This window comes from Staurois parvus, unplaced genomic scaffold (assembly GCF_062004578.1).
Source record: "Staurois parvus isolate SC_StPar_1 unplaced genomic scaffold, SC_StPar_1.0 ptg000263l, whole genome shotgun sequence".
In the NCBI taxonomy this organism is placed as follows: Eukaryota; Metazoa; Chordata; class Amphibia; order Anura; family Ranidae; genus Staurois; species Staurois parvus.
In genome coordinates this window covers 4,160,976-4,175,978 of record NW_028318059.1, presented here as the reverse complement: position 1 = coordinate 4,175,978, position 15,003 = coordinate 4,160,976, and the positions used below count along the sequence as shown (strand labels likewise).

General features: G+C 42.4%; 1 protein-coding gene across 1 annotated transcript in view; it reads right to left on the bottom strand.

Annotated features, from left to right (window-relative positions):
• PLEKHH3 (pleckstrin homology, MyTH4 and FERM domain containing H3) overlaps nucleotides 1-15,003 on the bottom strand; it is a 361,278-nt gene that overhangs the window by 120,332 nt on the left and 225,943 nt on the right. The window contains exon 6 of the mRNA XM_089681295.1: nucleotides 6,410-6,533. Coding sequence (XP_089537421.1) covers nucleotides 6,410-6,533 — 124 coding nt within the window. The remainder of the gene's footprint in view (nucleotides 1-6,409; nucleotides 6,534-15,003) is intronic.

The window sequence follows — 15,003 nt, the reverse complement described above, 5'->3', positions numbered from 1 at the left end:
TTTGTTTGTTATGTAGGAGAGGACTTTCTGTCTGTTTCTGCCAGTGTCCATTCACCTACAGGTGGCGCATAACCCAGGTAGTCATGATTTCTATCCTGCTCTGTGTTCTGTGATGTACTCCAGAAAAACAGATTTTAAGAACAAAAATCCTATTTTTCCAAACAGAATGGCAAGCAACAGAGGGCTATACAGCCCTTCACTCCCACTAAGCACTTTTATGACATAAGAAGCAAATCACACAATTCACTGGCCTGCAGAGAAGTGCACAATTTGCATTGTGACAGGAGTGAATGACATTCTAGATCACTCACCTTGGGCACTAAGTCACAGTGTGTACAGTGTGCTGGGTAAAAAAAAAAAAGATTTCTGGAGGGATTCTTGCTCTGATACATTTTTGTAAGTGACAGATTCACTTATTCTTCCACATACACTCACCGGCCACTTTACTAAGTACACCTTGCTAGTACTGGGTTGGAACCCCCTTTGCCTTCAAAACTGCCTTAATTCTTCCTGGCATAGATTCAACAAGGTGTTGGAAACATTCCTCAGAGATTTTGGTACATATTGACATGAGTTACTGTTGCCTTTCTATCATCTCGAACCAGTCTGCCAATTCTCCTCTGACATCAACAAGGCATTTTCGTCCACACAACTATCTCACTGGATATTTTTTCTTTTTCGGGCCATTCTCTGTAAACCCTAGAGATGGATGTGCGTGAAAATCCCAGTAGATCAGCAGTTTTTGAAATACTCTGACCAGTCCGTCTGGCACCAACAACCATGCCACGTTCAAAATCTCTTAAATCCCCTTTCTTACCCATTCTGATGCTCAGTTTGAACTTTTGAAAGTCTTCTTCACCATGTCAAGATGCCTAAATGCATTGAGTTGCGGCCATGTGATTGGCTGACTAGCAATTTGCGTTACCAAGCACTTGAACAGGTGTACCTAATAGAGTGGCTGGTGAGTGTATGGCTGATTTGGAGGCATAGCTACCCTCAAACAGAAGATGGTATTGCCTCACAGAAAATGTACTGGATTATGTTGTTACACAAAAAATCAATTCCTCCAAAAATAGACAGAACCTTCACACCCATCAAGCATAGTGTCCAGTACGTGTAAAATCCAGCATCAGGATCAAAATATGGAACCAGATGGGCATGGGTCTTTGACCAAATCCACATTAGAGGTGGAATTTGCATCTCATAGTGTTACTGAGGGAAAGGATGGAGTGAATGGAGATTAGTTGTTATCCCAATCTATTCCCAATAAGCAAAATTGGATTCTAGCATCCCTACCGCAATTATGGTGGGGGTCTATAATCCCCAACCATACACCAGATGGAAATGGGGTTGTTCCATTAGAAGAAGCAATAGCTTTACCCTCCCACCACGTGATTATGTCCCCAAAGCCCAAAGAATTTTTTTTTTTTTTTTTAGGGACCAAAGGGGGGAGGGGTAAACAAAAGAACAAGAAGGAACAAATTGTAAAGAATTCCATCATAAAGATATTTAATTTGTCATCTACAACAATAAATAAAGCCACCCTGACATTACTCCAAAAGGGGATGAATTTTGGCCCTAGTACAGGGCCTAATTTGTTCCAATTATTCAAAGATTTACAAACATTTACCAGGAATTTGACAGTCAAGAGATTTTATAGTACACAATATGAGAAGCTGAGTATGATTCTGTCACTGAGACTCCTGATCATTTTTTGGCTTTACAGACACTGAGTTAGAGGAAGAGGGTCATGTTGATTATCCCGCAGAGCATGTGTTCTTTATCTATACCCCATTCTGTCCTCCAATATTGTTTTATCCTGCTCATGTCAAAACAGAATTTATTAAAACCTTTTATGCCATTTTATAAGCAGATTTGTCAATTATGCCAGGTTCTCACGGCCCAATCTTTCCTTGCAAGAAAGGAAAGCCCTGCAGGCACTGAAAAATAAACCTCAGATCTTGTCGTATAAACTGGATGCAAAGGAGGGGGTATAGCGGTCCAAAATGGATCAGACTACCTAGCTGAAACTCAGACTATTGTTGGATGAGCATATATACCGGAAATTAAGTCATGATCCACTGGGGGAGTTCAAACCTGAACTACATCGTTTAGTTCAGGAGGCCTTCCTAAATGGTATAGTGGATAAAGCGGAACAGTCATTTCTCATTAGAGACTATTATAATTCCCCCTTACATTTGCCATATTCCAAAGATATTAAAAAATATGGGATGTCTTCTGGGGTGTCCAAATACAGCAAATATGGGAGTTTAACAAATGCCATTTCGCAGTACATCGTCTTTTTCCTTCAACCCATGGTGACCAACCTGCCCTCTTACATCAGAGACTCTGCCTACTGGCTGCAGATTTTGCAGGAATATAGATGGGAGAAAGGGTACTCTCCACTTGATGTGAGTCACTACACACCTCAGTACAGCACGGATTCGGCATGGAGGCTGTCAACCATTTTCGCGGCCAAAATGACTCCATCCCCCTGTCTCAATCCTAATTTGTTTCCAAGTGCATTCTTTTTGCACTAGAACATAATTACATTCAGGTTTTGGACACCTTTTACCTGCAGAAAGTTAGCACCCTATCATTGGTGTCAGTGGGCGGAATAGCGCCCCATCATTGGTGTCATTGGGAGGAATAGCGCCCCATCATTGGTGTCAGTGGGAGGAATAGCGCCCCATCATTGGTGTCAGTGGGAGGAATAGCGCCCCATCATTGGTGTCAGTGGGAGGAATAGCGCCCCATCATTGGTGTCAGTGGGAGGAATAGCGCCCCATCATTGGTGTCAGTGGGAGGAATAGCGCCCCATCATTGGTGTCAGTGGGAGGAATAGCGCCCCATCATTGGTGTCAGTGGGAGTAATAGTGCCCCAACATTGGTGTCAGTGGGAGTAATAGTGCCCCGTCATTGGTGTCAGTGGGAGGAATAGTGCCCCGTCATTTGTGTCAGTGGGAGGAATAGTGCCCCATCATTGGTGTCAGTGGGAGGAATAGTGCCCCATCATTGGTGTCAGTGGGAGGAATAGTGCCCCATCATTGGTGTCAGTGGGAGGAATAGTGCCCCATCATTGGTGTCAGTGGGAGGAATAGCGTCCCAACATTGGTGTCAGTGGGAGGAATAGTACCCCGTCAGTGGGAAGAGGAATAGTGCCCAATCGTTGGTGTCAGTGGGGGGAGGAATAGTGCCCCATCGTTGGTGTCAGTGGAAGGAATAGTGCCCCATCGTTGGTGTCAGTGGAAGGAATAGTGCCCCATCGTTGGTGTCAGTGGAAGGAATAGTGCCCCATCGTTGGTGTCAGTGGGAGGAATAGTGCCCCATCGTTGGTGTCAGTGACACCAATGATGGGGCACTAATCCTCCCACTGACACCAATGACACTTGCTGACTCCTGTTCCAGTATGGTACTGCTGCACCCAGCATATGTGGTTGCAGCAGCACCTCTGCACTGCACACTTACCGGCTTCTCCCTCACTCAATTTTCACGGGTCCGCTCAGCTCCGCCTCCTCGCCCGTGATTGGCCGCCTGTGTACCTTTCCTGAGCTACAGTTCTGGCGGCCAAGGAGGAGGAGGAGGAGGCGGAGCTGAGCGGCAAGAGTGAGGGAGTGGCCGGAGTTACTGAAGGAGCAGTGCTTCCTGGACTGGATCGTCGTGGGAACCAGGTAAGAGACAGCAGCCCTCTGCCCACCCCTGTACTTAGTGTCCCTTCTGTCGGAAGGGGGGGACGGTGGCGGCACTGCGCTGCCCCCCTAAAAGGTGCCGCCCTGACGTATACCGGCGTATAAGACAACCCCCGACTTTTGAGAAGATTTTCAAGGGTCAAAAAGTCGTCTTATACGCCGGAAAATACGGTATGTTCCAGTCAGATGATTTTTTTTTTATGGTCACTATATTGACAACATAATTGTCATCTGGAATGGGTCCACAGACATGACTATTTCTTTCACTGATTATTGTAACCTTTTGGCATATCTTTTACCCACGTGGCAGATCCAGTTTCTCTTGTGTTTTTGGATTTGGTTCTAACCATGGATGGAGAGGGAGGGATCATATCCAAAACACATTTCAAGCATGTATTAAGTAATTCCTACCTACAATAGGGGAGTTGAAAATCACCCTCAGTGGAATAGGAATATACCATCTAGCCAATTTCAGAGGCTCAGATGGAATTGCACCACTGACTCTGATTATGATGCACAAAGTACTCTGTTAAAGAAAACATTTTTGGAAAAGGGCTATGATGCCTGGTTGGTAAACTTGGCTTGCACGAAGTATAGGAAGAACAATCATTCCACTTACGAAAGAGATCAATTGGATAGCTCCAACAAAAGGGTCATCTTTATTTGAGAGAGGTATCATTTTACCCCTATACAAATCATTAGTAAAACCTCATCTGGAATATGCAGTTCAGTTTTGGGCACCAATTCACAAAAAGAACATTGGAGAACTGGAGAAAGTACAGAGAAGGGCAACTAAACTGATAAGAGGCATGGGGGAGTCAGTCTAACATCACGTTAGGAATAACCTAGTTATTGCACACGCGTTAGACATACTAGGGTTTATTTACTAAAGCTGGAGAGTGCAAAATTAGGCTCACGTCTGCATAGAAATCAATCAGTTTCTAATCTCAGGTTTTTCAATTAAGCTTTGAGAATATAACCTGGAAGCTAATTGGTTTCTATGCAGAAGTGAGCCTGATTTTGCACTCTCCGGCTTTAGTAAATAAACTCCACTTTGTCCGTGTTTATATAACATAACCAAGAAAGTCTAAGGCCCCTTGCACACAGAGGCATCTAGCTGCTTCTCCTAGGTTTGTTACTGAGGAGTATCTTTAGAGATAATCTACTATGGGCCAGAAAAGTGATGCGGTGCTCATGTTATCAATGCCATCAACAACTGGAGCCCAAATTGGAATAACAATGGCCAGTGGATTACTACATCATTCCTAGTCATAGCAAAAGGCAGGCATGCTATGATTAATGAGCACAGACACAAAGACTGAAAAAAAATAAACACCACAAGTCAGAAACAAATTCTAAAAAAGTTGAAATAACAAAATGAGGCTGGAAATAAGAAGGACGATAGGTTAGAATAGGTCAAGCATCATACTGTGGGAAGTAAAAGTACTTCAGAGTCAAAAAGGAAAGACTTTAAAAGGCTATCAGATGGGTAAAGGAAGATTTATTTTTAGCTGGTGCAGATCTAATGATATGGGAGAGAGCTTCAAGTTTATTATTTAGTCTGGGGTGACTGCTGTTTTTCTGCCAAACCAAAGGGTGGGAATAAGGACAAGAGATCAAAGGACAAAGAGTGAATAAGGCACTTCCAAACTCTATGGCTTCTAGTGTCCCTGTTAGGAGACAACATTTTGATTATTCATGATCATGGGAATTCTCCACAAGAATAACTTTGAAAATGACCCATCTGCAAATATTACAATGGGAGGTTACCAGTAAGGTCATTGCACATGCACTAGACACATGGTAGAGTTACTAAAACTGATGGACTCAGAATCTGGTGCAGTTGCGCATGGCAGCTAATCAGATTTTAACTTAAGCTTGTTTAATTAAGCTTTGGCAATAAAACCTGGAAGCCGGTTTTTGTGCAAAGTTGCACCAGATTATGAGCTTTCCAGTTTTAGAAAATAACCCCCACTCTGTCTGTTTATATAACATCACCAAAAAATCTAAGGCCCCTTGCACACAGGGGCATCCAGCTGTTTCTAGGTCTTTTGTATTTCAGGCATGCGTCCATGAATGCATAGGGCCTTGGTTTTGGAAATGTCTTCTAAACACATATAAACGGAGGTTTGACAGTGCCAGGTCTAATTGTAAAACACAACAGTACCAAAATAAAACTCTTGTCAATTACAGCCAGATTTAGAACACTGGACATAGGGCTTCATTTATCCCAATTGAGAATATTTTGCAGTGGAAAAGTAGTAATAAAGAGGAAAACTCCGGATGGGGGGTTATTATTGTAGCCAGGGCTGTGTTTTTTGTTTTTTGGGTATATGAGATAAAAAAAATAGTCCAGAGCTGGACCTTAAAAATTTAATGGCGCTACTGTTTTGCAGTCTCAAGACACTATGTTCTATTCCCACCAGGTGCACTAACAGCATAGAGTATATGCATCCTGTGTTTTTAATGGTTTTTCCTAGCAATTCCGGAATAGATTATATTGTAATCAATTCCTCTGTATATGTGTGGGTATACCTGTACTGTGGACATCACATTGTATGTTTGGAGGCAAGTAGTGATTGGCACAGTTCTACATACTCAGTATATTGTAGTGGATTTGATAGAACATGATACGGAAAACAAAATGATATACAGATGACTGCGAATCATCTCTATAACAGCATATGCACCATTTAAAATGGAATTTCACAAACACTTACAAGAATGATCACTGGATCCACAGGGAAAGGGTAAAAGTGGTGCATATAGAGGACATTTTGTATGACGTAGAATTGGGTTGAGCTTGTAGATTTCATCCACGGTTTCTTGGTTGGACTGATTCTCCTAAACAGAATACAAAAGCAGAGGTATAAGAAATGTTTTAAGATTTTCATCATCATGTGACTGTCAGTCATGTTCATAAACTGGTGTTTCACATTGTATGGGAATATGTAAAATTGTGTAACTTGGTACTTGAAAAACTCCAAACTAGGTTAGGATTTCTTTGAATGTTATGTTTCATCAGAGTTTCTGCATGTAGAATAGCTGAGATTATATCTTCATGTACACTCTAAATAAATGTTTTACATTTTCAACTAAAAGTTTAATTCAGCTATCAAATATCAGTTCTAGGATTGTTTTCAATATCTACAGGGCAGTGCTCATAGCCCATTGGTTATATGCAGGTGATAGGACACTGGGAAAAACTCTGCTACGGCCACCCCCAGGCAACCCCCCTCCCCCCCCCAGTGCAAGCTCATACAACTCCACCCTCTCTGTAAGACCCCAGTTTTTTCACAAGCAAAAAGTAGTAACTATAGCAACAGAGGAGAGGGTCCTGTGTCCTGTAATGTACTGAAATCTAAGAAATTTACAGGTAAGCCAAAATTCTCTTTATCTTAATCATGCTGTACAGGAAACTGGGCATTAGACAATAGGACAGTCCCAAGCAATAAACTGAGGGGTGGGCAACAACACAGCAAACAAAACTGTCCATAAAAACAAGGGTAAGAACCTCCAAATATGCTCAAATGACAGCTTAAAGCAGGCTTGCAGCTGAAATTCTGAAGCTTGAATATTCACCTGGTAAAACCTGTGCCAACAGAGTACCAGGTGGCAGCCTTACATAGGCAAAGGAGGAATGCTGTCCATAAGGTTGTATATACCGAGGAGATAAGCTGTTTTCTACACCTGGCAATGGTGGAGTGAAGGCAGGTTTACAAGCTCCTTCATAACAGCTGTGTTTTCTGTAGTGATGCTGTGGTTGGCCGACAGCTATCACATGGTACTTGGCACCCTGTACCATGTGATTAGCTGTAGCCAATCACAACATGTCAACAGAAAGCAAGCTGTCATGAATGGAAACCCATTCATGACAGTTCAAATGATTGCTGTTCCAGTGGTCACTAGTGTAAAAAAATCCCTGTTCACTAGCCCCCCCCCCTCCCCCAGATTAGTACAGTGTCACTCAAGTAATATTGAATTACTCTGATGAAAGTATGTTAAAATAAAGTTTTAAACATTTAATAAAAAATTAATATGATGATGCTGGACTGCACTGATGACAGTATGCACACAAAAAAATGGGAAAAAACACAAATTTTATTTAATTTCTTAATTTTCTGAAAACATTGTGACAAAAAATTACAACTTTAAAAAACTCGCGATGCCTCTTACTATATACCTTGGACTGTCTGCTTTCCAAAAAGAGGTAGTTTAGCAGATATATGTACTGTCCTGGCATTTTAGGGCTCTTAACCACTTGCTTGACTGTCCACAGAACTTTTACTGTGGGCGGGCGGCATGTACAGGCAAAGTGACATACATAATTTTGCCTGTGCAGACACAGGGGGGCAATGTGTGCCCCCTCCCATGTGACTGCTGTATCCAGTGGATACAGCAGAATGGGGATCTTGGTACTCGGGCCCTGGTGATCGCTATGCCAACAAAGCTGTTATGAGTCAATATAATTCATAACAGCTTTGCTTGCTTTACTAGTGAGCTGTGATTGGCCTACAACACCCTGTACCATGTGATTAGCTATAGCCAATCACAGAGCACTAGTATTTACAGCTGTCATGAACTTAAGGCATTCATGACAGTTGAAAGCATTGCTGGTACAATCAGGGCAGCCATAAGAGGGGGACAGACCATACACAAGTAGGGGGCCCTGCCCCCAACCAGGGCCATCTTTAATGAGGGGAAAAAGGGGCGGCTGCCCTGGGCCCAGTCATTTTTGTGGGGTCCAAAGCAGCTGCCCCTTGAACCCGCACTGTCTGAATATTTGCTACGCTGTGTCATGGAAATTGGACCCACAGGTACTGCAGCAGCCCTGCCTGCTCTCTCTTCCAGCTGCTGCACCTTTCCCCACTGCTCTCTCTCTCCTGGCCTTCTCCAACATCCCCCCACCACAATTCTCCACCCCCGCCACAGTCTGTCCAATCGCGTGCACTTGTTGTGCCATACAGACCTGCCCCCTTTGGTGAATCGGGGAGTAAGCTACAGCAGGGTGAGAGATTTTCAGCGGTAAGTTTGAATATTGAAGTGTGATCGATGGGAACGGTGTGTCTGGAGAGAGCGACGTGAGCCCCGGGACTGAGGAGGGACCGTACACAGAAGTATATCACCTGGATCAGGGCTGTACTGCTGGCGCAGGAGGGATAGAAGGCCTACAGAAGGAGGACACTGCGAGAAAGGACCGACATAGCTGGTAGATGAGACTGAAGAAGGAGGACATGGAATGAGGGAGATGGAGGAGGACATGGAATGGAGAATGACATGTGATGGGGGTGGCCTGGGGTGGGGGGACACATGTGATGGGGAGATGAGACTGGAAGAGGAGGACGTGGGATCGGCAGATGAAAGTCGAAGAGGAGGAGATGGGATGGGGGGGAATGGACTGGAGAAGGAGAAGCACATGGGATGGAGGAGATGGGACTGGAGGAAGAGGATGGAGGAGATGGGACTGGTGGAGGACATAGGATGGAAGAGATGGGACTGCAGGAGGAGGAGGATGTGGGATCGAGGAGATGTAACTGGAGAAGGACGTGGGATGAAGGAGATGGGACTGGAGGTGGAAGTGGACATGTGATGGAAGAGGAGGAAGACATGAGATGGAAGAGATGAGACTGGAAGAGGAGGACATGGGATGGTGGAGATGGGACTGGGGCAGGAGGACATGGAATGGAGGAGGAAGGACATAGGATGGAGGAGATGGGACTGGAGGAGGACATAGGATGGAGGAGATGGGACTGGAGGAGGACGTGGGATGGAGGAGATGGGACATGGGATGAGGGAGATGAGACTGGAAGAGGAGGACATGGGATGGTAGAGATGGGTCTAGAGTAGGACATGGGATGGAGGAGGAAGAGGCTGTGGGATGGAGGAGATGGGATTGGAGGAAATGGGTTTGGAAGAGAACATGGGATGGAGGATATATTAAGTTGTAAGAGTGTTAAAATAAAAGTGGGTGCACTATAGGACTCGGCGGGATGGCCAGTAGGTGGATTCAGTAGGACGGCCAGTGCGCAGGCTCAGGGGAATGTTGGTGGTCAGGCCAACAAAAATAAATTCCCTGATCAACCACCCCCAGAGTAGTACAATGTTACTATGGTAACATTGAACTACTCTGATGAAAGTATTTTTTTTTTAATGTGCTGTCACCAGTCAGTGTCCCTGGTCACCACCACACCAATCATACCATGCTTCTATACTAAGCTGGAGATGGTATGTACAAAACAAAATTGTGAAAAAATAAATTTGATTTCTTTATTTTCCAAAAAATTGTGACAAAAAAAATTACAAACTTCAAAAAACTTGCAATGCCTCTTACTAAATACCTCAGACTGTCTATGTTCCAAAAACAGGTAATTATTTCTACTGTCCTAACATTTTAAGGGCCTCAAGAAATGCGATCTGCTGTCAGTACATTAGGAATGATCAATTTTCAAATATACATTCCATAGTTTGTGGATGCTATAACTTTTTTAAAGAGTAAATAATATACTCTTAATAGGATTTTTTTTTACCAAAGACATGTAGCAGAATACATTTTGACCTAAATCTATGAAGAAATTAGATTTTTTTATTGAATATGTTTTTATAACAGAAGATATTGTGTGAAAAAATATTAAATTTGATTTTTAGACAGCACTGAGGTGTCAAATAGCAAAACATTATTTGGTTATGATGGGGATAAATTCTTTCGGAGCTGAAGTTTTTAAAAAATAAGATTTGATCAATTTTAAATATACATATCATAGTTTGTAGACTCTATAACTTTCCTACAGACTAAATAATATGCACCAATTTGTTTTTTTTTCTTTTAATTTTTATTAGCTTCATTTACATACAAATATTTAAAAATCCTTACATAATATCATAACATTCAACAATTTCCTTTTTTCCCCCTTTCCCCATACCATATCCCCACAATCCTTCCCCCATCCCCTTCCCCACCTCCTCTCGCATTACCCTCTCTTATCTTCTTTTTCTCTTTCAGTTCTTCTAAGCTACATATATTCTCACTCTCTTTTCTCTTCTTATTCTTCTTCCCTCTTCTCTTCACAACTTTGTCTCTCAGTTTATCTTTCTCTCTATTTAACTCTCCCTTCAGCTCTATATACCTTTTTGAGGTTTTAAATTCGCTCCATCCCTTCCAGGTTCTTAATTTTTTTCCATTATATCTAGGTGTAATGTACCATCTTGCCAAGAATTTATATTTATTTATTTTCTACAATTTTCATATCCACTGCCCCGTGTGCCTAATTAAATATTTTCCTTCTTTGCTGTTAATTCAATTGGGTTCCAAGTTCAGTCTCCCATCTCTCCAAAAACAACGGAGTGATAGGTCTGGATATATTAGTGAATATTTTGTACATACGTGATGAACTGTGTTTCTGTACAGTACCTGAACTCAACATCTGTTCAAATGGATGTAGGTCCTCTACAACTCTTACTGGTTGTGGAAATGCCATTACAAAATGTCTTAATTGAAAATATCGCCACTCATCTAATACATAAAATAAATATTTTTTGTGTTTCAATTCTTGAAAAGAACATATTTCCCCCTTCTTCATAATATCCTTTAACTGTGCATCTCCATCCTTTATCCATTTTCCTGATATTTCCTCTTTCCCCAATGCAAAAAAACTTGTTCCTACAAGTGGAATTAACAGTGAATTATACTCCCATCCCATTTGTCCGTGAATTACATCCCATTCCCTAAACATGTTAATGTGCTAGTGTTATTTGAATCCAAATACAATTTATCTAATGGTGCCTCACTAAGTCTGCTTTCTATTTTTACCCATCTTTTCCCTTTTTTATATTATACAGTTATGTTCAAAATAATAGCAGTCAGACATCACTAACCTGATCAATCACTGTTTTTGGTAGAAATGATATTTCTACATGGCAAATAATTTACTAGCAGGTGTAGTAGAGTAATAGAAATCCAACAGACCCAACAGTCATGATATGCATGCTGCTGATTCTGTGTAATTGAATCACTAATTGAAAGGGGCATGTTCAAAATAATAGCAGTTTGGAGTTCTATTAGTGAGGTCATTCATTCTTTGAAAAACAGGTGGCAATTATTGCCCTTAATTAAGGAAGGAAGGCAGCAAATGTTGTACATGCTGGTTACAGTGCATTTCTCTCTGAAATTCTGAGGAAAATGGGTCATATCAGACATTGTTCAGAAGAACAGCGTACCTTGATTAAAAAGTTGATTGGAGAGGGGAAAACATATAAACAAGTGCAGAAAATGATAGGCTGCTCAGCTAAAATGATCGCAAAAGCTTTAAAATGGCAACCAAAACCTGAAAGACGTGGAAGAAAGCGAAAAACTACCATTCGAATGGACAGAAGAATAGCCAAAATGGCAAGGACTCAGCCAACAATCAGCTCCAGGAAGATCAAAGAAGGTCTAAAGTTACCTGTGAGTACTGTCACAATTAGAAGACGCCTATCTGAAGCCAAGCTATCTGCAAGAAGCCCTCGCAAAGTCCCACTGTTGAAAAAAAGATATGTGCTGAAGAGGTTAAAATTTGCCAAACAGCACATTGACTGGCCTAAAGAGAAATGGCGCAACATTTTGTGGACTGATGAAAGTAAGATTGTTCTTTTTGGGTCTAGTGGCCAGAGACCGTTTGTCAGACGACCACCAAACACTGAATTCAAGCCATAGTACACTGTGAAGACAGTGAAGCATGGTTGCGCAAGCATCACGACAAGGGGATGTTTCTCATACTACGGTGTTGGGCCTATTTATCGCATACCAGGGATCATGGATCAGTTTGAATACATCAGCATACTTAAAGAGGTCATGCTACCTTATGCTGAAGAGGAAATGCCCTTGAAATGGGTGTTCCAACAAGACAACGACCCCAAACACACCAATAAACGTGCAACATCTTGGTTCCAGACCAACAAGATTGATGTTATGGAGTGGCCAGCCCAATCCCCGGATCTTAATTCAATAGAAAACTTGTGGGGTGACATCAAAAATGCAGTTTCTGAGGCAAAACCAAGAAATAGAGAAGAACTGTGGAATGTAGTCCAATCATCCTGAGCTGGAATACCTGTTCACAGGTTCCAGAAGTTGGTTGACTCCATGCAACACAAATGTACAGCAGTTCTCAGAAACAGTGGTTATACAACTAAATATTCATTAAGTGATTCAAAGGAAAGCAAAATCTTCAAACATTTTTCAGTTTATATAGTGAATGTTTGAGTTTGTAAAGAAGAATACAAACACTGCTATTTTTTTGAACAGTCTAATATTCACTTTTCTTCAATTTTTTTTGGAGGAACAACACAAATTTGATATATTTTTCTTCATGTTTTGATTTGGAATAGAATGTGTAGTGTTCCCAATGCATTTGTGTGTATGGAAATAAAAGCTATTAGAAGGATTTTGAGCTTTATTCACTTTTTTCAACACACTGCTATTATTTTGAACACAACTGTATATCCAATCTGCCACCTGTGATAGTATTACCGAATAACAGTATCTCTTAAAATCTGGCATATTTAAACCTCCATCTGATTTATCTTTGCACAGGACGTCTTATTTTACTCTCGGTTTTTTACCTGTCCATATATATCTTAATATTATTTTTTGTAGGGTCCCAAAATATGTCATTGGGATATGCACTGCTCAAAAAAATTAAATGAACACTTTTTAATCAGAGTATAGCATCAAGCCAATTAAACTCCTGGGATATTCATCTGGTCAGTTAAGTAGCAGAGGGGGTTGTTATTCTGTTTCAGCTGCTTTGGTGTTAATGAAATTAACAACAGGTGCACTAGATGGGCAACAATGTGATGACCCCCAAAACAGGAATGGTTTTACAGAGGAGAATGACATTTTTTCCCCTACTCATCTTTTCTGACTGTTTTTCTCTAGTTTTGCATTTGGCTAGGGTCAGTGTCACTACTTGTACCATGAGGCGATACCTGAGCCCTACAGAAGTTGCACAGGCAGTCCAACTCCTCCAGGATGGCAGATCAATACGTGCCATTGCCAGAAGGTTTGTGGTGTCTCCCAGTACAGTCTCAAGAGCATGCTGGAGATTCCAGGAGCCAGGCAGTTACTCTAGGAGAGCTAGACAGGGCCATAGAAGGTCCTTAACCCTTCAGCAGGTCTGGTATCTGCTCCTTTGTGCAAGGATGAACAGGATGAGCACTGCCAGAACCCTACAAAATAACCTCCAGCAGGCCACTGGTGTGAATGTCTCTGACAAAACAATCAGAAACAGACTTCATGAGGGTGGCCTGAGGGCCTGACGTCCTCTAGTGGGCCCTGTGCTCACTGCCTGGCACTTGTTATTGAACACCAGAATTAGCAGGTCTACCACTGCTAACCTGTGCTTTTCACAGATGAGAGCAGGTTCACCATGAACACATGTAACAGACATGAAAGGGTCTGGAGAAGCCGTGGAGAACATTATGCTGCCTGTAACATCATTCAGCATGACCGTTTTGGTGGTGGGTCAGTGACGGTCGGGGGACACATGTCCATGGAGGGAAGCACAGACCTCTACAAGCTAAACAATGGCACCCTGACTGCCATTGGGTATCTGGATGAAATCCTTGGACCCATTCCCAGACCCTACGCTGATGCAGTGGGTCCTGGGTTCCTCCTTGTGCACAACAATGCCCGGCCTCATGTGGCGAGAGTATGCAGGCAGTTCCTGGGGGATGGAGGAATTGATACCATTGAATGGCCACCACGATCGCCTGACCTAAATCCAATAGTACACCTCTGGGATATCATGTTTCGGTCCATCTAACACTGCCAGGTTGCACCTCAGACTGTCCAGCAGCTCAGTGATGCCTTGGTCCAGATCTGGACACCAGGACACCATCCATTGTTTCATTAGGAGCATGCCCCGATGTTGTCAGGCATGCATACAAGCACGTGGGGGCCATTCAAACTACCATTCTGAGTTGCTGCAATGAAATTTCAACAAAATAGACTAGCCTGCTGAACCATTTTTTCACTTTGATTTTCGGGGTGTCTTTGAATTCAGTCCTCTGTAGGTTGATAATTTTCATTTCCATCAAACAATGGGGCATCCTGATGCTCCTAACACATTACCCAGTCCATAACACTATAGCTAACCAGCATGATATTTTTCCCCATTGAGATCTGATGTGTTTTTAAAGTGTTTCTTTAATTTTTTTGAGCAGTGTATATCGGGAGCATATTAAACTTATACAAGGAGTGCGCATGCGCGGGCGGCCAGTACGCATGATCCGATAACCGCTCCGCCCACCCCCAGCACTTATTGAGCCCATATTCGGGTAC